This window comes from Pezoporus wallicus, unplaced genomic scaffold, assembly GCF_028554395.1.
Source record: "Pezoporus wallicus isolate ANWC-B61680 ecotype Strahan unplaced genomic scaffold, APGP_CSIRO_Pwel_v1 contig_3181, whole genome shotgun sequence".
In the NCBI taxonomy this organism is placed as follows: Eukaryota; Metazoa; Chordata; class Aves; order Psittaciformes; family Psittacidae; genus Pezoporus; species Pezoporus wallicus.
This window is the reverse complement of record NW_026641700.1, coordinates 5,836,490-5,863,072: the sequence shown is the minus strand read 5'-3', so window position 1 is coordinate 5,863,072 and position 26,583 is coordinate 5,836,490. Positions and strand designations below refer to the sequence as shown.

At 35.9% G+C, this 26,583-nt stretch overlaps 1 protein-coding gene across 6 annotated transcripts in view; it reads right to left on the bottom strand.

Moving 5' to 3' along the window:
- TBC1D5 (TBC1 domain family member 5) overlaps positions 1 to 26,583 on the bottom strand; it is a 251,111-nt gene that overhangs the window by 62,352 nt on the left and 162,176 nt on the right. For all 6 annotated transcript variants that reach the window (XM_057424934.1, XM_057424935.1, XM_057424936.1 and 3 more), the window contains 2 exons: positions 17,127 to 17,269; positions 10,946 to 11,052 (listed from right to left, as the gene is read on the bottom strand). In XM_057424934.1, the coding sequence (XP_057280917.1) occupies positions 10,946 to 11,052; positions 17,127 to 17,269 (250 nt within the window). The remainder of the gene's footprint in view (positions 1 to 10,945; positions 11,053 to 17,126; positions 17,270 to 26,583) is intronic.

Below are 26,583 nucleotides of genomic sequence, written 5' to 3'. Positions count from 1 at the left end.
TTTCTCATACAGTCTTAGATATTTTTGTATGGAATTCCTAATGTTTTTCCTTTCATTTGTTTCTAACGAAAGTTGGAGGAGTATATGACTCCTATATTCAGTAATGGCTGGGGTTGTCAGCAAAGGTTTAGCTTTTCCTTCTTTTATCACCTATGATTCTTTCTTCAATAAATATGATACAAACATGACAAAAATCTGGCCTGGGGATAGAGCTGAAACATAGCAGCTGAAGCGTGGATCGGGAACACAGTTTGCGCAGTCTGGCAGCAGTTTTTCTATTAGGTACTAATAATTAATATGAAGTGCATACTAATGATTATCTAATGGCCTAGCTGTACAGAGAATTTTACCTTCCCTCTTTTTATTTTTCTGTCAGGTATCCATCCAAGCAGCTGTCTCCACTCTATGACTAGACTTGCACAGTACAAGCAATGGCTTAACATTACATAAACATACCACAATATTTTGTATACTAAACAACCAACCCACCCCAAACCCTTGAGCACTCAAAGGAAATGACATTCCCCAAACAAAACTTTCCTTTCACCTCCTCATCTTCCTCTTCCCTAGTTACACCTTCTGTAGAACAAGCAACACACTGGAGCACAAAAGTTATTCTATCCACCTTCAAACCTCTGACTTAAATACCTACTAAAAAGAAAAGAAACCCAGTGAGACATTAGAAGACATAACGCACTACTGCCAGTTCAAAAGTGGTTCAAGGCCAATAGCAAAATATTATCCAAAATATTTTGGATAATATATCTGCATCTATCAACTCTATGTATGAAAGCAGCACAACATAAAGAGTATCCTAATAAAGAACTTCCTTTTATCACAGGAAACCCATAATCCTCAAACTGGGAATAATGCTTCCTGTTTACATTTTTCATAAAGATACTATGGGTCTCAATTGCAGAGCTTGTTATTTATAATGCAATAACAGCATGAAGAATAATCATATTTAATTGTTTCTAAAGAAAACCAGGGAGTGCTTTTTTGCTTTTTTTTTTTTTCCTTGAAACGACAAAAATTCCCAGGAAAAAACCGCAAAGGAAAGAAAATTCAGTTAACTGGGTCAAGGCAGGAAGAAACCTCTGAACTCTGATCAAGCTGAAATAAAATATCTCCAGTTTTGTTACGTGACAACCCTCCATTCCCCTGGCAACTAGAAATTTCAGATACCAGGAAGATATTTTAAATACCATGCGTTATGGTCTGTTTTTAACTTCATACACACAAGCCTTCTCTCACATGGGCATTCTATGACAAGAGATGAAGAAGTGAAAAAAATGACAAGAGAGATTTAAAAATGCTCCAGTGATTTGACTGAAAGAAATTTCTAGTTGCATATTTTGGCTTCTAACCTACTGGGAAGCCTTTTCTTAAATTTTATTTATAGTTTTATAGCACATTGTATTTTAACAGGTGATCAAATCCTACCAGATCAGCTTTTATTGATATCCCAGACAAGAAGACTCCGACCTGTCAACGTTCAAGTTCATAACCTGCGTAAAATCCCCATCTTGCATCAACAGGATTGCTTAAGTACCTTTTAAATCTGCCTCTTAATTTAGTTGCCTATTTTTCAGCTGAACCCTTAGTTTTCAGAAGTAAATTAACTAAATAGTGAGGTATAAATCTGACAGTGTTCAGCCCTACCCCATGACAGATTTATGCTCTGGCATCTTGCAGCCCCTCACGGTTAAGAACAGGAGTTTTACAACATTGTGGAGGATGGATCCAGGCTTTTGAAGGGAACACACAGCAAGCCTTGCTTTAAACCCTGGAATGCTTCAAATTATGAGATTTAAAATATGACATCTTTATGTACAGAAAAGCTACCACATTATGGTTTTATTGGCACTCGTTTTGGACAACCTGCATAAACCCTTAAAACCACACTTACAGCATTATATCTTCTCCAGATACATGCTTGTACACAAATTTCACCTATCAGGGAAAACAAGGACATTCTAAGGTGCTATTTGGTTATTTCTGCTACATGGAAAAAAACCCCAGATTAATTTATGATCTGTGTGTAATGTGATACATAAAACAATTCAAAAAGGTCGTGAAAAAGGATCTTTCAAAGAGCCCCATGCACACACCGCAGCAAAAGGAGCATGATGTTGAAGTCTTTTCCTCTAAAACACAGAAAAGAGCCAAAGTTCTGGTACTGTGGTACAAGCAACTCCTCTCATTTTGAGACTTCAATAATTAGACCCATTTTGATCACTACTGCTCCTTAAAAAAGACAAAGGACAAAGACATCAAATCTCCAAACATAGATGTGAATTTCCCATAAAAAGTTACAGCAAAAGATAAAATCTGCTATTCTCACTCCTACTTGAAAATGTTTTGTTCTTTTTGAGAAGTGTTTCCCAATACAAATGTACTCTTAATAGCTTTGTATACAAGAATTAATATATTAATATTTACTATAAATAAGTCAATACACCATCAGTATATCTACATTTATATCAGAAGAGACTGAACTGAAACTCCATCATAATAGATGGTACATGATTCCGTAGCTAATCTATCATACATTATTGAAAAGTTATAAATCTATTTTTATATAACTCACAGTTTGTGTTTTGCAAATTTTAGTCAAATAAATAAATTATTATACAGAGAACTTTTGATTAGGTAGAATCAAAGTGCTTTAAGTGCTTCCTTTTGATAAACTACCTTGCAAACTAGAAGTGATTAATTGAATTGTCAGGTTGCACATAAGAAGAACCATAATCACCTCACTCTAACATGGTTAAAATACATTTTATTAGTGTAATTTTATAAACAACATCATTACTCTTTAGGAGAGGGTCAGTAGCTTTAGATGACTTCTAAGCAGAAGTAAACAAATCATTTGAAAGAAACAGCCCCAAGAAATTCACAAGCAATAAGTTTTATTGGTAGCTGAAGTAATTAAGAGCTTAAAGTGCTCCAGCTTCTTGCTTTAGCATCAGGTACAATCAGAATTACTTTTACTTTCCTATTGTCCTGGGTTCAGCAGTAGCAGTCATTTTTCTCTGTTTTAGGAGCTGGTGCAGTGCTGTGTTTTTGACTCTCAGCCTGGGAACAGTGCTGATAACACCGATGTTTTTAGTTGCTGCTCAGTAATGTTTACTCTGACCAAGGACTTTGAGTCTCATGCTCTGCCAGGGAGGAGGGGAAGCCAGGAGGAAGCAGAGACAGGACACCTGACTGAAACTGACCAAAGAAGTATTTCACACCACAGCATGTCATGCCCACTATATAAAAAAAGAATGGCAGACTGCCACGTGCAGCACCTCACTTGGTTGTGTCTGCAGTCTTGGAAGCTGGACTACCCTATGTTCTCCTACAACTGGACCTTGAGTTTGTTTGGAGGTTCTAGCAGGGGAGCGCAGCTACCGTATACCTGTGACTGCTGAATGGTACCTCCTGTATCGGGGAAGGTCGTCCTCCTTGACTGAGCGCGCAGCTTCGGGAGGGATGCACGTGGAGTGGTGAGGGAAGAAGGGGACACCCGCCTAGCCAGCCAGATCAGCCGAATCAACTCTGGCAATCAATGGGGTGACAGATGTCGCAGCCAGATTGCCCTCAGAACGATATCATATCAACTTGCTCAAATAGAAAGAACAGTTTAAAGTTTTGGCTTCCAAAGGAAGCATTCTCTTCTATCTTACCTCTCTAAAGTACTTGCCCTTAACATGGCAGAGCTTATGAATTCCTTCTCTATTCTCAATCTTTCCCAGTTGTCGCTCTGGCCTTCTATGACATTGTCTCATGCCTTCTATTTAATGGGGAAGACAAGGTGATAAAAAGCATAAGTATGAAATCTTCAGAGAAGATTAAAAAATGGAAACACCTTCCCCCCCCCCCCCCTTGTGTTTGCAATCAGTCCGACTACATTATCAAGCAATTGCCTACACTATTACATACTTGTTTTAGCATTAGTCGGAAGTAGACACTATTATTACTAACTTGTCTTTAGCCATCTCCTCTGACAGGCTCTGTACTACTCCACTCTCCCAGAAATCACCAGCCAAGCCACCAACTCCTCACCACCCTCAAGGCTAGCAGCCTTCCTGCTGGGTCACCCAAGACCAGCAATGAGAACAATGGAGTCAGCTTGCCCTCCTTGCTGGGCTCTGCTTTCAACTGCCAGGCGCAGACTGCAGCACCACCCCACCCAGCCCTAGATAGACCTGGGAAGTCCTTAGTTTCTGCACTTACCTGTGGCACAGCTTTGCTTTAACTATGAGAGGTGTCACTATTCAGGAAACTGCTTTATTCTGTATTATTTCCCACCATTTTCCTACTTATTTAAATGTAATAGGTGCTTAACTTAGATTGAATCAATATTTGTGGGTTCTTACCCAAACGACCATCCTGGGCATACAACACTGAAGAGAGGACAATACTGCAAACTGCATTGTCATTGGCAATCTAAGAGATCAGTGTTCTCCTTCAAGTGATGACTACTGTGTTACATATGATACTGAGGAATGAGAAAGACTTTGAAAGATTTCTCATTTGAAAAGCTTTGTCTAGATGAGTAATGAATCACCTTCCGAGCTTTTTTCCTGAAAATATTATTTGTGATGTACAGGATACTTTCAAGAGGATGACTATTTTATGGTATGTCAATTAAATGGTTAACATATCAGGGGAGATTGCAATGAACTTTGAGATGACGAAGTTACTATACTGTGAGTACTGACCACTAGCCTTTTTATATTTTAAAATGCATAGGTGCACTGGGAATGAAGGTTTTGAAACAAATGTACAAAAATTAAGAGGGTTTTAAATTCATGGTACACTTACTATTTTTATGTGATACTATGGCAACATGGTTATTCCAAGTAATTTATCATTAAACTCATAGTTGCCTGTCATACCTTATTCTATTAATGAAACAAAATAACCTAGTATTTAAAACAAGAACTGTTAGAACAAAGCATGGAAAGCAAAAGTTACTGATTTTAAGAACACGAGTGTAAACAAAGAACAAGTTAATATCATGTCTTTTTCATGTAAAATATGTTCAGTTCTTAGTTGTACAGGCCCACATTTAAAAGCTTAGCATGCAGTTACAGAAAATAACATTGATGTATTCAAAGTGAGGTGTTTAGATTACATCTAACCTTACCGTATTTGCAAATGGGGAAGTCAGACCTTAAAAATGCTTGGGTTTGTTACAAGGAATTGAATGTGGTTATAAAACCAGAGGTTGATTTGAAGATCCTGACATGTTTTTCTTCATAAAAATCTACATTGCATTAAGGATGAAGATCTTAAACTTTTAGAAATCAAGGCAAACAGAAGTTGAATCACTGAAAGTAAATACATTTATTTCTGTTTCTCCTAATTCCTTCTCTCCCAGATGAAGAAACACGTACTTAGCTTTTCTGGAAAACCTTGTTTCCTTTATCAGCCATATCCCTTGTCAAGGCAACTCTCAGTTAAAGTGTATGTGACCTTACCCATACTGCCAGCTAGCAGTGCACTGGGATATTCATTATCCCAGCTTCCTGATGCTTTTCGTACAGCTAAACCCCCTAATGTATTATTGCAAATCTCCCGAATTATCAGTCCCGTTTTTCATGATCAAAAAATCCTTGGAGAAAAGAAAACATTTGTTCAGAGCCCCCCTCCCCCTTTCTGGTACCCCTCTAACAAAATGGGCTCCGCACCCCAGCAGTACCTCTGCGTGTAGGTACAAATTAATGAGCTCCTAATGCCCAAACAGTGCCAGATCCCAACTTCTGATTGGCTGCAATCTGGTCATTAAAGAGAGGTAATTAATGCCAGATTGCACACACAATGCTAACTAACAAACAAACAAAACAACCCCAAACCTGCTTTTCTCCTGCCACAAACAGCAAAACAAACAATCCTGACATAACGGCAGCTTTCAAAGGACAGTTGCAGCTCTGCAGCGGCACCTCAGCTAATGAGTGTATAGAAAAGAATTTATCTGAAGAAGAAGAAAGTGAAACTCAACAGCCTTTCAGGCACATGAAACTAGCTTGGAGAAAACTCTGAGATGGTGGCAGCTACTTAAGAAGAAAATTCAGCTGAAAATAAATGTACAAAGAGTTCAGTTCAAAATTTCAGTAATGTGTTTTCCCCCTGTCACTCATTGCTCAGATTGTGAAAAGTGTTAAAAGCCGGAATACAGATTTCTTCAACTAATCGTTATATGAGTAATCATGACCAGATATTATTGCTTAAGTTTTCTGGCAGTTCCTGTAACTTCATTCATGACAAACTAATACAACTTCTGTGAAATGTCATGTAGGCTTCATCAAGGATTTAGTTAGAATTTAATATTATTATACGGCCCCTCTCAATGTCAGCAAATAGCTTAAAATACAACGTTGAAAAAATATCAGCAGCAGTAACTAGAATATTATTAGGATAACAAACTAATTCCCATCAACCAAGCACAACAACTTTTTTCTTTTTTTGAATCAATGGCTTATGATAAAGCTGTCTTCTAAATAGCTTGCTCAATGAATAGGGTAACTCATGACATTAAAGTATCTGAAAGCTAACTTATTTTACAAACATATTGGGAATAAATACAGTAAGCTTTCAGACAAAAGATGGTTGTCAGGTTCTTAGTATGCAATGTGAAACTGTAATGCTCTATGTAGTGCTTCAGTTTTCTAATAAGTCACTATGATAAGGTTAACACTTCGACATGGAACAACATACAAATAAGAACACCCAACGATGAAAATTACATTGCTCATGTTGCTGTATTAGAATTTTATTTGCTAAAGGGTGAAAACAGATTTGCAAAATTCACAGTTAACTTAAAACAATAGTTTTAAGCCTTTTGTTCCTAGCCCTGGCTGCCTTCAGGAAGGAAAGAACATCTGGTTATTTAAGGCACACAATATGTTCACATTTTCTATGACTTTTGTTTCTAATTGGTTTTTTTAATTTTTTTTTTATTTGAACAACTCTAGTTAGAACTATGTTTTTTAATCACTTTATATTTTTCCACTGCCCTATTTCTGTATCTCTACTTCTTAATTTTGTAGCCTTTGTTTTGAAAATTAACAGTGCTCAATGGTTTTGATAATGAAAAAAAAATGAAGTAAATTGGCCACTCATGGGATATTAAATGCACAGAGACACACCTTCAGTAAAGGCTTTTGGATACACACAAAGGATACGCACAAAAAAAACCTTCCCTTATTTTGTCATTTCACGCATACATACTTTCAATAGCTTGTTCTTCCACAGGAAGTTCTACGAAGGACTGTAAGTGCATAGAAGTTAACTTTCATATAAATGAGGTAATTATCTGTTCAAAGATTAGAAATGTGAAACAAATACTCTGCTAAGCAGGTTAGCTTTATCATTCTATGCAAAGACAACAACACTGGTTTGAGCTTTTCATTCCACATTATCCTAAGAACTGGAGTTAGCCAAACACAGAAAAGGCTGAGATTCAATTATTCTGCATTGATCCATTCTCATGACTGTAAAATTAGTACCTCCCAGGCCCCCCTTCACGGACAAGTGCATTAACTTGTTTTCGGCTATTAGGGAGATTTGTATTTCTCTTCTGTAGTGCTGGAATATATCAAAGACGTGGTATCTAAAACATCCTATCATGCCAACTGCCAGCTGGGGTTCACAAAGTGAAAAGCAGAGCTGCTCCATGCATGAGATAAATGTCAAGCACTAATTATTTTTCATATTACTGTTATTACTGGACAATGCTAAGGCTTCTCCTATGTTTGATTCCACAAAAGGTCACTAATTTGTCCACCTTTCGGAAAAAAAGAAAAAGAAAAAGCCACCATCTTTTAAGAATAGCTTTCATTTGGCATTTAGGTTGCTCTCCTGATGACGACTGCAGTGAAAAGAAGTAAACAAAATGTGACAGGTTCATCAAGGCAAAGTTTAACTCTCCTGATAGTCTACAAGGCAAATCAGAACGGTAAGAAGATACCTGTTATGTCAGACCATGAAAACAGAAGAAATAACGCATGTTATTAGACAAGCAAACACAGATTATCTCTAGAATTGGAAGTTACAGGTTGAAAGGCTGTATCAGGTTCATTTTAACTACTTCACTATTTATGACAGGATTGTTCCTCGAGAACTTTTCAGTTTTATGTATGTATCACCAAACTTTCTTAGTCCAAATACGCCACAACTTCTCCTCAGTGAGATTATTTGGGATTTATCTAGCTGCAAAATTAACTTCAAAGACAATGTATGTTAACAAACCTGCAAGAGGCAGATTCCTGTTTATCCATGTCTTTGGGCTGTGGCCAGTGGTATGAGGTTCAACAAAGCAAAGTGCTGGGTCCTGCATTTGGGTGACGACAACTCCATGCAAAACTACAGGCTTGGGGAAGAGTGGCTGGAAAGCTGCTCCAAGCGTCAGAGAGCAAGACTCTCCCAGATATTCAGACCGACACTAAACATTCTTGCTATGTTCAACAAACAATGAAATAAGACACTGGACCATGCAACAGTCTCCCACAGAAGATTTCCCCAAATTCATACATTAAACCCCAAGAGAAATCTTGCAAGAAATGCCATGCAGAACAACTCAGCCCTGGGTCATGAGATCTAAATTGCATTGAACTAAATGGAATTTCCCATTAGAAACTAGACGTTGGTGTTGGAACAATGTACAGGAAAACATCAAAAGTGGAAAAAAAATCATTAGGCACTGAATTTGTTAATCATCACTTACAAGTTACACTACTGACTAACATCTCCTTGTCTTTTCTTCCAATCTCCTTTTATCTGCTCAGGGAATAAAGGCAAACTGAATTATCTTTATGCAGAAAAAAAACAGGGATCAGAATTTTCCCACATATGCTGGTACATAATCTGTCAACTGATTTTAGAGTACTACAGCACCCATAATGTCTTGTTGAGTAAAGACTCATATCCCTTCATTACATGCAATAAAAATTTTTGACAGACTTGGAAAATTTTTATGTGTAGGTCTCACAGAATAATGAGACTTCCATTTCAGTAATACTTTGGATTGAACCAATATATGCTTAAAGACACACAAGTGAAACTTTAAATCATACCTATGGAAAGATAAGAAACAGGTACTCAAGTCATAGCACTGAAAACACATTTCTTTCTCAGATCAGGAGCTATTTCTATTTTTTTTCTTTTAGAGGGATCCTTTAGAACAGTTTAAATTCCTTATACTGTAAGAAGTCCAGATCTGTTTATGCAGTCTCAACCCAAAGGTACAACATAAAATGAGAAGTGGCTGGAAGTCCCAGAGGGCTCTTCATTCTCTGGAAATTCCAGCTTCCTAACATTCAGAGTATTTTCCAAGCAGATAACTACACCTCAGAAATGAGGAAAAATTGCAATTAATCATATTTAAATTGACAAACCAACTAGAGGTCTTGGTATGAAAGAGCTTTAAGTAGTTATTCACTACCTGAAAGACATGGTAGGAACTACATCCACTATATTCCAAAAGGGGTTCAAGGTACACCTAAGAGTGCTAATTAATTGGACATGGAGGCCTTAATGAACCTGGCAACTTCATTCTGTTGAAGACATGAGCATAAGGAGCAGAACAGTAATTAAGCTTTTGCAGGAAGTCAGTGGTTCATTTTTGCCCCCTTTAGCTGGTAAGGTATTTTGTATACCACTTAGGATGCTGTGGAGGACAGCTGAATAATTATTAATTATTCTATCTCTTAACATACACTTTAAATAAATGACAGATTACATACTGGATCTAGTTTGATACCTTGGCACAATTTTCCTCCCCCTGCATCTTCCCTCTAAAAAAAATACTTCTATCTTGTTTTGATAAGACAGTCTGGGCAGTCTGATTTCACAGACTGATGCGGAAATCTTAAGAAAGATTCCTGAGATCTAACATTACAAACTTTCTTACGTACTGAAAAGATGATATATTTTACTTCTCATCATGAAAGAAACCTTTGTGCCAAGAGGAATGAAGAAAGCAGCTGTAAGGATGCAGATTTCTGCAAAAAACTGATACAGAAACAAAGAGACAATTTCTTTCTTAATCCATAAAAGTGTAAACATTGGTACTGAATGAAATTTTGCAGAAGCTAGTCAGAGTGCAGAAATGATGAATTTTTCACTTACAAAGGTGACGTGCATCAAGATGAGGCAAATCAGACTTTACACTGGCAGCCTACTAATGGGACGTGCACAAAGACAGTTCAAAACAAGCAGCACAAATTCTGCTATCTGCCAAATATCTCAGTACTACAAAGATAAAGGTATATAGTTTCATCTCAAACACTTTATCCACTGTATGGTGGATATCTGCTTGATATTATCACCACATATATGCACATGCAATTCTGAAATAAAGAGGTTTGCTTTCCTTTAGTCCTGATGAGTATGTCAGAAACCGCGTGCTAGTAATATGTAACATAAAAATTATGAATGCGTGCATTTTATTCATATGGATCTTTTCAGGCTGGAAAAGCAGTCTCTTATTTTTAACTGAAAACCATCACATAACTATTATATACTGGGCAGAGGTAGCACTTCAGGAATTAACAGTGATTAATCTGCAGTAATCCCATGAAAAAGGTCTTGCCGATGAAACTGCATAACAATTTCTTATATAGCTTACACGATTACTATATAAAACCTGGTTCCCTCAAAAGTACACTTGGTGTCTGTACAGAATACCAAGCAAAGTTATTCTAAAGAATGTAAAAATATGCAGTTATGAGAGCTCCTGGATAAGTCTACCAAAGCAGTAGAATAGAATTCTTTGAAGAGTAAAGGAACTTGCTTCTACTCTTAGTTACCAACTCTTGATCTTCTGGTCAGGTAAGAAGAAACTTGAAAAAACAACATAGTCCCCAAAATGCAGGTTGTTATTAACTTCATAGTATTGAAAACATTTTATTGCAGAGATTTATTTTCTGTATTTACAAAGTGAGCATCTCACCTTTGGATCTCGGAGAAAAAGTGCTCTTAGGATAAGGGAGTGAACATCTCCAATAGGTGGATAATGCATCAGAAGTCCCAAACAGGTCTGATAATTACTTGAAATCACTACAATGCAAATGAAGTCAGAAAGAGAGAGAGAAAAGGAGAAAAATGACATATTAGTGAAATATTACTATCTTATTCTGATATTCCAAATCAATACCTTTTCCAGTTGATTCATTATAATTCAGATTCAGCTGTCTTTTTCCACATTAAGTCTCTTAGAACTCAAAGAAGTGCTCAATATATAAGTGCTCATATATTGCATAATCAAGCTTCATGACTACCCTTTGTCCAGTATCATTAAGGGCAATGCTAAAGCTACCACTGACTTTATGTCATAGACATTTATGTTAGCTCTAGATTTAGACGCCTAAATTTAGATCTCTGTAGCTGTGCACCCAAAGCCTGCCTGAGTCAGCAGAGGTCAGGGCAATACAGTCAGTGAAGCCTGAAGAACCAGTTCTACACTCTGAAATGGACATTGACTTTTCAGACACTCATCTGCAGATAGATATTTAAGTATAATAATCTGTGAGATAAATTTTACCTTTGGTCTTGCTTTTACAGTAACTTTCCCTCACTGACAATTCTTTGCCGCAGTATCTTTTTATGTTGTTCTTATGTACATATATGTATACATGCTCACATAGATGTATATACACACATGTAAAATGAACTCATGAACTTCTTGCTTATAACTCAGAAACTATACATGAAATGTGCAGGAAAAAGGCTAGATTTTAATTTCATAAATATTTAAAAAATGTAATATACCATTAGCTTACATTACATACATTTGTTTTTTTTCTCTTTCAGGAAATTTTCAGCATGTTTTGCTAAAGTTGATAATTTAGTTGTAGTTCTATTTGATTTTACCTGAATCTATGTAGTACACTCTATGGTTCTTTGCTTGTCATTGTCTTCCTTTTTTTTTTTTTTTTTTTCCCCAAATCTATCTAATTATGAGTGCAATTATTAAAGGAATCTTTTCAGGCAGGTCTATGTAAGCTACTTCATTTCTTTTGCACCATCTAAAACCAGGCAATCCATCTGCCACAGCTGTCAAAGCAATGCCTGCTAATGATGCCTGCACTCTGCAATGTAAAGGCAGCTTCCAACAACAGCAATTGTAAATAAATTTTGAACAACCTTTACTATTCTGATAACTTCAGCTGTAGTAGCAAACACTTTCAATTAATCAGGCCTCTCCACCAGAAAGGATCACTCCAAATACAAAATTATTTTGAATCAATAAAAGGCAATATAAAGGACTGTTTTGTGGACAGAAAGATTTAAACGTTTTACTTTTTTTCTTTCAGGCGAATAAGCCTCATATCCTCCTGTACCTTTTTTCCCTCAACAAGAGGATTATGGGGAAAAGATGCAGGACTGGGCAAAATGAATAATTATAATCTGTGTAGGGAACCACTTTATCATCTTCATTTCCGTTGCTGATCCGACAGCTTGTAATTTCATACATCTGCTTTCATTTGTAAAGCACTCACTTATCCTACTCATTCTTTATCTGTTCTGCCTGTTCTTTTCCCTACCCTTTGTTTTTCTTGCTCATATCCAGGTACGTGTTTTTTCTTCCTGAAGTCACAAAGCTGGCATAATGAACACAATACAATGGTCTCCATCAGAGTTCTTTCAGAGGAGTATAATACTAGCACCACATCGTACATACCCAATCAAATTCTCATACGTAAATCAAATTTAAGATACTGCACTGCAGTTCTGACCATGATGACTTTTGACCAAAGAAATAAAAACACTGAAAATTGATACTAAATTCTAAATACTTTCATAAACAATAAGTAGTAGAGATGAACACATTTCTACTTCAAACAGATCAATACGTGTTTTATTCTGCAATGTAAAATGGATTAAAATTATTCTTTCTTTATTTTTCCTGGAAGAGCTCTTCACTGTCTCACAGATATAGAGAAAAGTAAATATTAAAAAGCTATTTTACTTCAGTGGTGCAGACTTGACTCCTGACAAAAGAAATGTATTTTCACCCACAAGACATCTACCCTAATTATTAATATTTTGAAATGTATAATAGTGAAGCAAATAATGGAAGAAGGGGGAATCAAATTGTTGGGCAATGACCTTTGCCCCCTCTAATCCCTAAAAGTTAAACTTAAAAATGAAACTTTACTATCCAAAGGAAGTTAAAAAACCTTCACTGAGGAAGGTCTGCTGAATTTTATATTTATTTTATATTTAGGGTTTTCCTCGCATATTCAGCTGTCCCCTTTTCCCATAGAAATCTACAGAAAAGAACATTGTTGCCAGTGTGTTATTTGCTGGGGAACCTTGGGTTAAAGGGATCTCTTTGCTGAAAGACCTCTTGGTACCCTTTGTTTCAGAATGATCTGTATGCTGCCCATGAGCTGGCAGCGTGTGCTGCAGCCCACAAAGCCAACAATATCCTGGGCTGCATCGAAAGGAGAAGAGCCAGCACGTCCAGGGAGGTGATTCTGACCCTCTTCTCTGCTCTCGTGAGACCCCACCTTCAGTCCTGTGTTCAGCTCTGGGGCCGCCAGTACAAGAAGGACATGGACCTGCTGGAGTAAGTCCAGAGGCCATGAAAATGGTCAGAGGGATGGAGCACCTCTCCTGTGAGGAAAGGCTGAGAGAGTTGGGGTTGTTCAGCAGGGAGAAGAGAAGGCTCTAGGGAGCCATTATTGTGGCCTTTCAGTACTTAGAGGGGGCTTATAAGAAAGATGGGGAGAAACATTTTAGTAGACCCTGTTATGATGAGACAAGGGGTAATGGTTTTAAACTAAAAGAGGGAGATTTGTATTGGACATAAGGAAAAATTCTTTAAGGTGAGGGTGGTGAGCCACTGGAAGAGGTTGCTCAGAGAAGCTGTGGATATTGCATCCCTCAAAGTGTTCAAGGTCAGGTTGTAAGGGGCTTTGAGTCATCTTCAAACGACGTAGTGAAATGCCACTGCCCATGGCATGGGATTGGACTAGTCTGGACTTCCTGTATCTTCAGAACAAAGTGTATAATATAATCCAACCGAGTGGCAGTTTTGTTAAAAATGATAAAGAAAATAGCAGTAAACCAAAACAAAGACACCTTCTCTGAATATGTCTATTTGATTTAAAAGAATAAAGAATAAAGCATAGGAAAAAAAGTTTCTGGAAGGAGATTCTGTGCAGTAGAAATTTATCCACTCTCAGCAGTAGCTGTATGGTGGTGAAATTCAATGGTGAAATATCTTACACTTTGGCCAGCTGCCTTGTAATAAGCTTGGTGCTTCTGTACCTGTGCTTTTTCTTCACTAAGTGGCTTGGTAACAGTCACATCTGGATCCAACTTCTACTGTGAACACAGCTATTCTTCAAGTGGGAACACAATAAAAATATACTTATTTGAACACTCTTCAGTCAAAATTAGGTCCTGGTGCAACAGTGACATTAGTTTTAAAGGTCTTACAGGTTTTTTCATTTTTGTTCTTCTTGAAGGAAAGGGAAGTATATAAATTACATGTATTTTTGCACTGCACCCTCTCCTCTATTCTGATTTCATCAGCAACTGCATATACATCTATATTGGTGAAGAAGAACTAACATATTCATGCTTCTGATTTGAAATATCAAAAAAGGATGTTTTACATGATTTTTTTCCAAAGAAACCCGTAAGATAATTTATTAAAATTCACAGATACTTTGGTACACAACCCCACACTTGGCTTTTGAGGATTATCACTCCATGAATAAAGCTGTGCTTGGATACAGATGTAAAACTGATCAGAACAGTTTACAGAATAGATTACAGAATACATGATTATGTATCTGTAATGTCTAAAATGTATAAAAAATAATCAATCATCTAAATGCTCCCTTCCCTTCAAATAATATATTATCTGAGTAACACACGATTTCAAAACTAAAATAAAAATAAAATGAAAAATATAGCAGAAATAATACCTTTTAAAAATCATGTCCTTGAGAACATAATAATAGAACACGGAAAAAAAACCCCATCAATTCCTAAAACAGCAACTTCTCCCCCACCCTCAAATATGTTGGCATAAAAGAATCTGAAAAATTTAAATTTAAACTTCCAAATACTTTCAGTACTGTATTATTATCCGTGCTTATATTTGACATTTTTAGAACATAGTATGTTAGGAGCTCTGTTATTATTCCTACCGTTTTGAAGTTTTTAAACTGAAAATTTCCAGACAATTTATTTAACATCATTGCATGTTTTGAGCTAACATTTCCTTTCACCAAATAAAGAGAAGCTTTTAGAAACTCAATTTATTAGAAAATGTTTTAAAAAATATTGTCCCAGAACTTTGAACTCCATTTAAAGCTCATATATCATCAATAAAATAATGAGGAAAAATGGAAAACTTTTCTATTTCACATATATAAGAAAAGCTTTCTTGTATCAAAGCAAGAACTGTGGGATTCATTATAGTTTGAGTTTGACTTTGAAAATGTATTCAACTTTACAGTATTTATGACTGGGTATTTTGTTTCACCATTCTATTATGCTTAGGGTAACTAAGTCCAACTATAGAACAAAGAGTTACTTATTACAGAAACATATTACGTATTACAATTACAGTATAGTATAAGTATTAGCTGTTCTGATGAGATGTCTTTGCATCTCATTTGGGCAAATGTACTCCACTTTAAAGCTATTTACTACTCTATTTACTAAGCCTGGGGATTTCAGAGAAAAGAGACTGATTTCACACAGATGCCCAGATGCCTAGAACACATTTTTAGCTCACATTTTCAGCTACCTTATACTGATACTTCTGCATGAGCACTACAAAGCAAAAGAAAAGAAACCCAGAACAACATTCCCTCTCAGAAACATAGAGGGTGCTTACACAGTTCTAAAGTTTGGGATTTTTTTGAAAGGGAAATGATGACACAAAATAAAACACGGATGCTAAGAAACATTTTTACATGCATGTGCACTACATCTATATTCCAAAAAAATTAATATTATTTCAGGTTACTGCACATAAACAAGCCAGACTTCAATTCCAGAACATAATGACCTGGAATTAGATCATCCTGAAACAGCAGCATTAATTTTGAAACCTCTAAACTGAATTAAATGCCCACTTCTTTGAGAGAGATGTAAGGTAGTTCTATATGATGCATGTTTATTTAGAAGTCATTAAAAAAACACATGAAGGCAGACAGTGGAACGACAGTACATGTAAAGTATATCCACGTTATATTTTCAAGATTGGGCCCTAAAATAGGAACCACAGATGTTGAAAACTTCATGTGTCCTAGAATACAAAATTGTGTCAAATATGTGACCCTGTTATAACCTAAAACTTACAGATTGCATATATGTAACTCTGAACAGCATGCTACGGAATTCATATATGTAATGACAGACATACATCTTGCTGCAAAACGCACTCTTTGTTGCAGCAAAGTTGTATACAGAATTTCGTGAAAAATACGGTGCAACAGAAGTAAATGTCTCAATCACTGCAGATCTTCCTTCTCCCATTCACAATTATATGAGGTTTCTCACATTTTTGTGATTTCTTGTTTGTCCCATATGAACATATTTACTGGTCATCACTAACTGATAAGAATTCCCCTTTGCACATCTTTTAGGTGTAGCAAAATAAGATGAAATGATAACTTTTTAAAGATGCCACTTGTGTACATAATAAACATATTTTGTAATTCTTACTTATCTCTGCATTTACATTTACTTTGAGATATGCCTTCGAAATTACAACTCATTGTCTTGTGTATTTTCACATTTGTCACAGCAGAACTAGATACAAGTATTTCCAGTGTCAAAGGCAGCCTTAACTCAATTCAACAGCCTGGTCAGAAGGTGGAGCTCTATACATACCTGTATCACTTACTGCATATAAAATCTGCAACTCTATATAAAACCACAGAACTACTCAGAAAACAAACCTGCATTTAACTCCAAGATACAATTTGTTTCATAAATACAGCAGACCGCATCTGATAATAAGCAGGTCCTCTCCTAGCATTTGGAATGATTTTCAATATGTTAGAGAAGTCACAATGAAATGCAGCATTTCTTAAATCCTCTTTTTCTTTGAAAAATAGGTTTGCATTTTTTTAAAAGATTGAAAGATTTCTGATACTTACAGGCATCTCTAATATATAACAACATGGCTACAAAAATGTAGTCAACTAAATTCAGGGTGATACTGTCAGCAAATAGAGCGTCCCAGACAACCAGAAGGTCCTGAAGTGGGAATTCACGTCCAAACAGGAGCCTTACCCAACGCCTGAAAAAAAGAAAACAGGAAAAGAGGTGATTTTTACTTCTCTGTCTTGCCATATGGTAAAGTCAAGATACATATCCCAGGATACAATCTGAAACATTTTACCAGAAAATTTTGCAAATGCAAAGATCTGTGATAATCGCTTAACTAATTGTATTTGTAGAAATGTTACCGTGTCTATTGATACATTACAGAGTATAGAAGCTTACCTGACTAATATTGTTATGTGGTAAACCTCAAAGGACAAAACATATCAATCCTATATACTCTATTTTATCTATTTAATGTGATAGGGATCAAAGACACAAAGGAGAAAATGTTAACACAAGAATTAACCTGGAACAGCAAAACCAGGAAGGTGAAGCCAGTGGTTTTTGAGAAGCCCTGAAAAGCCCAGTCAAGACGAAGGTAGTTCAGTGGCAGATGCCAACCAGCAGTTAAGATGGACTGGGTCACACTCACTTTCAAGAGGCTTCCTCTCTGTTATTGATGACAGTGTTTGCAGCTCCATGTAAAATATACTATGGATGCGACTTTGATTAAACCTAATTTAAATCTTTACCAGATTTAGTGGTAACCTGCATGTAGACGATACAGTTCATACCTGTTCATATCTGTGCTGTTTTCCTACATAGCAAAATATGAAAATCTGTCTTACTAAATGCAATATTTACTTGAGTCTCGAAGCTTGAGATAGTAGAAGAAAATTATTTCTCAAGATTTCTTATTTTCAGTTCCAGCTCTTGAACTGACTTACTTGGTGAACTCGAGAAAGAAACTTTCCTATTCCAGAACAGACCTGCTAGCTTTGTACCTTTTAGGCAGGATTATCTAAGGTCACATTTGAAAAAGCTAAAGAATAGTTAGTAACATTAATCCTGAAATAGTTATTATGAAATGGACTTAAAAATAATGAATTACATTTTTAGCTGGGATATGCAAATTACTACGCATGTGGAATCTGTTTATTCAGTGGCAAGAAAAGATTGATTGCAAATTTCTGCTAAGCAAATTAAGTCATTCTTTAAAACTCAGAAGAATTTCTAAAAAGGCAACTAGAAATTTCATCAAGATTAGTTTCACTTCTAAGAATTCACGTTTAACCACTTTTGTCCCAGAACTCATTGTTGGCTCAAGGCATCTGGGTTTTTTTTTTCTCCTGACTCCAGTAATAAAAGTTCATTTTTAGACAAATGAATTCCAAGAAGTCAGTTGTGCACAAGCTTTTAAGATAGCAACAATCTGTACAAAGAAGACTGTCATAAAAAAAATTCAAATGGCCTGTATTGTGAGTCAAGGTTTTGTTCACTAAACTTTTATTCCCCCTTCCACTGGAACCATATGTGTAAACTGCAAAAACATCCATGTGCAGATCACTACGCATTTTTTTCCCTTGCAAGGCATGTTCTCTTTTAAAAGTGAAAACGTGGTTTTGAAAGGCATTGTAATTAAAAAAGTCACAATATTAGCAATGACAGAACACAAACTCTGTATTCTCCTCTGTGATCAACCCCCTTTCATATGAGGACTCATTTTCAGGCCTCAGAAAGAGAAATCAGAAGAACTGTTAACACAAAAGCAAGGCTTAGCTAGTGCATTTTACACCATGTCTGTTCTATCTAAGGGATTTTACCATATAGTGGCACATTACCCTACAGTGCCTAGCCTACAGGAGACTATTATCCCATGGTGACACAAACATTACCCAAACTCTGCGTGAAGCCTATTACTTGCATCAACAACCCCTCCCACCTGTAAAAATGCAACTTTCAAGTTACACAAACTGTTAGGCAAGAAATTTCAGCTAAGCTTGAAGCATTTGAGTTGACTTTGCTTGCAGCTACCCAAATCTCATTCAGAAGCCTTGCTAAAAGTCTAATACACTTCAAGGGAAAAAATACACCATGGTGTAATGGGATTTGTTATTAGTCTTTTATTAGAAATCTCCTTTGCTCCTTTACTATTTCATTATGTAGTGTTAATTGTTTGTAGATGCAGGTTTATTCTGCTCAAGCAGAAGTCATTCCTTTTTTTTCTCCTGCTTTTATATTTTCTCCTGTGAACATTAAATCTCAGTCCCCAGAGGTATTACGTTTCACAGATGTAGACTGCTGAAGAACAACTGGACTTCCTTTTGCAACTATAATATTACCATTAATTATTTGAACCTTCTTTAGAGGGAGTCAGCAATTCATGCTGTTGTAAATGCCTATCTACTAACTGCTCTCTTACTTTTTTCAGCAGCATTTAGCTCATAGCATCTATAAACCGAGGACCCTATCGCCTTGCTGCCATATGGCAGGACTTCACTCAGCTTTTATACTCATAAAAAGGGATCTTAATTCCTTAAAGTAGGTGTCCATGCTGAAAAGCTGTCTTTCAAACTAACATGTTTTTATTGCCTTTATAAATATTTGCAGAGAATTTAAGACATTTAATAATTGCATTGGAAATGATACACCTTTTTTCTTCTTCCTTTTATTTTTTTTGAGATGGCTGTCTGTGGTTTAATTATTGTTCTGTCCTGTTAATCTTGCCTTACATCTGTTACACCTGCAGACTGCGAGACTCACAATAGTATACCTTTTATCACATGCAGTAATACAGTAATTCATATTTTACTAGGCATACTTAGCAATTAAAATCTACAAAAAAGAAGGAATACAGATTCTTTAAAGCCATAATACACCAAGATACTACATACATTGTAGAATATGTAACTGCATCTTCCACTTGTGATTCCTATATAATTAAACCAATATTCTCAAGAGATCAGAAATTACTAGCAATAGATAATGATTCATTAATGACCTTACAATATAGGAAAAGCAGGAGAAAACTGTGCTCTAGTAAAGCCATTAAATAAGGCAATGATCCAGTCTTACCAGTTTGAAGTAAAACCACAACCATTTTTGACTGAGATTTACAGGACAATTCTCCAAGTATCAATAAAATCAACCTGTTATGTGTTACATATATTTAGCTGCTTACCTTCTCTGTCTTCTTGGAAGGCAGAGAATTCCTTTAAAAACATTAAATAAGCCTAAGAAATGGTTACAGATGAGGTGATACAAACCATTTAGGAGTGCTTATGAGGATGAAACAACACAATGAAATCAGCAAGGATAAGAAAAGCTGTAACACCAAGAAAGGAAAAGCATGACTCTGAAGATACCTCTAAATGACTAAACCTAGGACCTACAGCTTGTCAACCAGCTGCTTAGAAATTCTACTGGAAGCGCCTGTTTTCAGCCATTTATACTTTTGCTACACTTAATCTTCAATAAAATGCCCACTCCAAGCATCGTCTTAAGGACTGATTTTTTTTATTCATTGATACTATTAAGTAGAACAATGTTAAAAAAATTCGGCTCGTGCTTCCCCAAGGATTTCATTAAGAAGATCTAGAATCAAAACAACAAAGTCTCTGAAACTTTGTGATAATTCTTTGGTTGACCTAAACACAGCAGAGTGCTGATTTCCCCAGTGTATGTGCTGTTTCGTCCTCAATCTTACCACCAACCCAACAGTGCCATCTCATCCTTCACTCCAGCTGCATCCTCCTTCCTGTGTGGGAAACAGCAAAGGTGCGGTGCCTATCATCTACCTGCACTGGCTGGTGAAACTTGGATGTGATGTGGGGGAAGCTGTTCAGCTAGTCTCCAATGCTTGTAAATTCATTAGTGGTAGTCTTCCAGAGAAAGAGAGGGTCAGGAGGATTTTGCAGGACGTAATTTCATTTTCAGTGCAAGTTTTGTTGGGTTTCTTTTTGTGTTTTTTTTTTTTTTTAATAAAAAAATTATTTAAATAGACTGCAACTATTGAAAGGAACACTATCTTCTGAAAACTAAGCACTCGGAAACTGAGAAATGCCAAAATTAACATCAGTTGTTTACTGACTGAGAAAATGATATGTAAGCTCTGTCTCTTTAAACTCTGTCATGAATTATGTTTAAGCAAACATTTGTAGCCAGTGCAATTTACTATGTAAAGTCATGGTCAATAATTTAGGAGAAAGGGTAGACAGACTTGAGCTGTGATCTGCTTGTTCAAAAATGAGACACCAAAAAAGGATGAGCAGCGACATTTGTTTAACACTTGCCAGTGAACTTAAAGCTATGTGGAAGATAATTACATAGTTCAATACCTGCCAGTAAGAACTACTCTGGGCAGCAGTGATGCCTGTACTACCATTTCAGGTATCTGTGTTTCCAACCCAAGGACACTGGGCGGGCTGCAGCTGAAGGTTGTGTATCTCTGTGGTGGTCCTGCACAGGTACCGAGCAGCAGGCAGAGCTAACATGGGGGCTACTGCTCCCATGGTAGCACTTGTCAACACTTGCATGGATGAGAAGGAAGAGCAGAGGTAAGTGTAAATACACAGCAGAAGCATCCTCAAAAGAAGACATCTGACACCAGAAACTCTCCCAGATTTGTAGTTGCCAGAGGCAGTCGGAGGGGAGACATGCAAATTCAGTCAGAGGATTTGTAAGGTAGTTTACTTTCCTTTAATGACATGAAGGAGACCAATTAAGACAGGCTTAAGCAACGTTTCAGTTTAGACCTGTTGCATAGTCCATTTCTCCAGTGTTCTGTCTCCTTTCTTCATAAACCTCGGTTTGATTAAAACTCTTGTGGCTTTATACAGTTCAGGGATTTTGTACTGAAAGTCCCAAAGAGATTAACAAAACCTTCAAATGATACAATACAGCGGAGAAAACATGCCCAAAGTATAAACACAAATTGTTCTTTCAGCCACTCTTCGACAAGGGTCTTGTGGAAGGGCAGTACTGCTCATGGTGTGTGAGAAACTTAATGATCAGAGATGAGAAGAAAGGCAAAAAAAAGCTAAGTGTAACAATCAAGAAAATGACATTTCTAAAATAAACAAAACCTCATTAAAATCCTTTTTTTTTTTTTTTTTTTTTTGTCAGCACAGAAAGAAGCATGTGAAATCCCAACAAAGCCAAAAAACTGGTAGAAGTTATGTGGGAAGCTTTTCAGACTTTCAGGGATTTATAGAAACCTCTGATGTGTTCAATCTAAATGTTGAGAATTTTACACACAGCATACCCTCATATGCACACCACACGTAAAGGATGTACAGTGAGATATTGTTACAGCATATGTTCCATTTTTTGCCTTAATCTACTTAACTTGTGAAGGGAATGAAAACAGACATCTTGCTAAAAGACGTGTTTACTTCAACCATAAATTCAAATGTTAATTCTGGATATACTAGATAAAACTACGTGGTCTTTGTCATTTGAGAAGGCAGACAAGATGACCAGATTTTCCTTAGGCTGTAAAACATTTAAATATTATAGATTTCTACCACATCATCCCAAGCACTGTATGTTGATTGTATAAAAGTGTGTGTGATAAGGAGGAAGTGTCTGCCAGCATCTAACAAATCATTCAGCCTCTCCTTAGGCTCAGAGATAATAGAAAGTATATATAAAAGATTCTTCTTCTGTGTGCGCACACACCTGCCTTACTCATTTAAGCAATTTCAAGTTTGCATGTGGACTACTATTCTGCCAGAGAATGATATACATGCTTTAGTGTGACTGTGATTTAGATGGGACTGTAATGTCCTGCACTCCCATGCAGGTTGTTCATTTCATCCAGCTTCTACTGTACTGGTTGCATGAAGCTCTATTGGCTCTACTGCTGGGGGGGACAGAAGGTAGGCTATTGCTTTTTGATTTTTTCTTGTTCAAATTCTGTTTGGTTTGTGGTCACATCCATTAATTGAGGGGTTATAACAATTATATTAAAACCCCCTCAATTTTAAAAACTACGATAAGATCCACAGACTTTCTGTTCCACAGCTTAGACACTGGGGCCTTATGCAAAGATAAAAATTACAGTGTTTGAAATTAATTAAAACAAAAATGAAACTACAAATTTACATTATGGACCATATGGGTTTTAAACTCTACCATAGTTTTTCCCACAGAAAAGAAGTATTTAAAATCAAATAACAATAAATACTCATAAATCTACTCAAATTTAGGCTAAGCGATAAACAAAACTACTGTACATAGTTTACTTTGTTGGCTTCTTTCCACTGAGGAAAAAGGTTTTGATTTGTCCTATTAAAACCTCCTGCTGCTCTACATATCCTGACAATTTTTTATAGTAATTACCTTATCAAACACAGACTCGCAATCTCCTTAAAATAAATACTTTTAATTTAATTTTTACAAATAAATGACATGAGCATCTAATTGTTATGTGGATTATTTCCTTTCCCATTTGGTTTCTGTAAAATTACTGGCAAAGATTACTTAGTTTTGCATTTAAGAAAAATTCTTTCAATTTTTGGAAGACTCTATCCATTTCCTTATTAAAGGTTTTTCTTTATCAAAAAAATGAATTCCTAATAATTATCTCTCCTTACTGTAATTTACCCTTTGCAAAATCACTTCCAGCTGTCTTAAGCCAGACCAATTGTAATATACTCACTTGCAGGAATGCGCTTAATGAAGAAGGTGCCACTGCCATCTTCAGAGCAGTAATGTATAGTTTTAGTTCTACAATAAAACCACTGGAGAAAATAGCCTGAAGATGTGGTGGTCTTCCATACTCAAATCCGTAACATTCAGATGTCACTACAAAATTCTTGGAGTGCTATCATGTATGATTGGATCTTACTCAGTGATTATTTGGTGAAGTCCTATCAAAGCAGGCATTCAGAACAATTAAATTTATAAACCTGCATAATCTTGTGGTACTGTTCTGATTTTGCAATAATCTATTTCTGGAAAAGCCTGAATCTAAGTTTATTTGTAACAGTAATTATGCAATAATACATTGTAAGACACAATGAATGTTTTCATTATCAGTGCCGAACTCCATCAGTTTTAGCTTGCTGTACTGGCTTGGTTAGATTACAGACACTTCCCCTTTCCACTTCATCACTCTAACATTTTCAGAGGCTATTTTGGTTTTTAGATACTACAAGACTGTAAGCATGCAGAACAGGAAAGATAAAAAAAACCCCTCTCGAATGAGTCTGTTCAACTCATTCAAAAATGGATTTGAAAATGGATTTGCTAAGTATTAGATGCAGCCTGCAACTGGCTTTTCAGTAACACTAGAAACTTCAAAACCAGAGCAAAGAACTCAAATGTGTTTAGAGGAGAAAATACAAACAAGTTTTCCATATTTTCAGCAGAAAAGACGGAGAAACTGGACCTTTCAGTGGAAATCCATATTGTAATGTAAGTCTTAAGTGATGGGAGACTTGCACTGAATGTAGCATTTAAAGAAACTCTCTTCAGTGGGAGAAAAGTACACTGTTCAGTTTCATTTCCATCCCTCCTAAACATTAACAGTTAAAATACTTCAATTTTATTATTTCATATACACAAAGCTCTATAAAGTGTTAGTAATTAACAGCTATTACATGGACTGTATTGACATTGCTAGCTTGTGTTTGCAGTAAATACAACATTCAGTTACTGGACTGTAACAATTTACTGACCATTCATTATTGTGAATGGTGGATAAAACTGTTGTACCCCAATAGTTACCTACAGAAAGAAGGATCATAATGAAATACCTAACACAGTTTTCAGCCACTGCTGAAACTAAGGGACAGAAGTTCAAGACATCTGTCAAGATTTTAAATACAGGTGCTTTAAGTTGACAACAAATATCACAAATCAAGGCTGAGGCACTCATTTTTTAAATGCTGGTCAAAATACAGAGGTAACAACATGAAAGGTCCAACTGTTATACTATGACTCATTTAGAAATTATCTGGCCTAAACTATACTTTTATTCAAAGGAAAATTACTGAAGAACATTGCTGTGTTTCTACAAAACAACTAAACTTCAAAAGCTCAGGCAATACTCAGACTTAAAAACCAAAGTTCAGTGTGGTAAAATTATGGTGATAACTCCAGAAGAACCAGAGGGGAACTGCTACATTCTACTGGAAAGAAAACTTTGAAGTCAATGATAAGCACTTCTTACGTGCAAGGAGTACAGGACGTCATCTCTGATACATATCTAAACCCCTAATTTAATGACCAATATCTACATTTATAAGAGAAAAATTTAAGACCTTAAAGGTGTGCTTACTGAATTCTTACCACTCTTTGCCTCTATGTAATTAGAAGCTATAGTCCTAAATACTGATGATGCATGTGCATTTTGTTTTGAAAATCACTGCAGAGTGGCAAAACATTTTATGTTTTTAACAAAAATAATTACAGGTGAATGATTTTAAACACTGTTCACTGCAATAAACCCATTGAAACAAAAGAGGCACTTCTAAATTAGTGAAGTTCCTACTGATATCAGCTATTAGCAATTAGGAACTCCACCCCCCAACTTTTCCATCTTTAAACGGCAATGATTAAATTTGGTTTTAAAGTGGAGAAATTATATTAGGAAACAACTCTCAGTGTTGCAATTAAAGTACAGTTCTTAAGATGATAAAATAAATTTGCTGATAGCTTTATCCATTGATTCAAGATACACACAGTAGGTTTAAAGGATAAACTGATCTTTTTGTATAATCTGTCTTTAAGAGAGGAATCTGTAACATTTTCCTGTCCTTATTGTTAAATCTTTCTACAGAGGTACTACTTTGCTCTGTAGAATCCACCTGGCCAAGACTTAATCAAAAAGACATGCATGTCAAAATAAAATGGAGAGATATTATTTTGGTAATAGCTCTAATGTAAACAAATAAGAACTGATAAAACATTATTAAATTTATATTCTACTTCCCTATGTCTAAAATGCCTTTTCTGTCCATAAAAAAATCTGCATTTGAGCCATCTTTCTGTTACTTTGTACTGAAATGTTAAGACAGCTTATTATTTTTTTTCCTGGTATGCTAAATAAAACATAGTCAAAATTTCAGATTCAACTTTTTTTTTAATTCTTCAAAAGCTATCTGCCTATGTCCAGTAATGGAATTGTAACTGGAAAACACTGTATTCAAACCAACAAGGTAACATGCCTTCTGCGACTGTACCACTAGGATAGTCCTTTTTCTTTCTAAACCCATTTCTCTACCACAGTTGTTTTCTGGTATTAAACAGAATTTATTTGATATTGAAGACAGTTTCAGGTTTTCATAGTAAAATTAAGGATGGTAATATACTCAAGGATATGCATTATAAAGTAAAATGGCAACTTTAAGCTAATTAAATTATATATCAGATTGCCTCCTTTATCTCATAAAACTGCATAAATATACATCAAATATATCTGAAGTAAAAGGACATGGCCTTTACAAAGAGATAATCTTTCAGTTGGGTTTAAAGCAGAAGAAATTGAAACTGATACTTTGA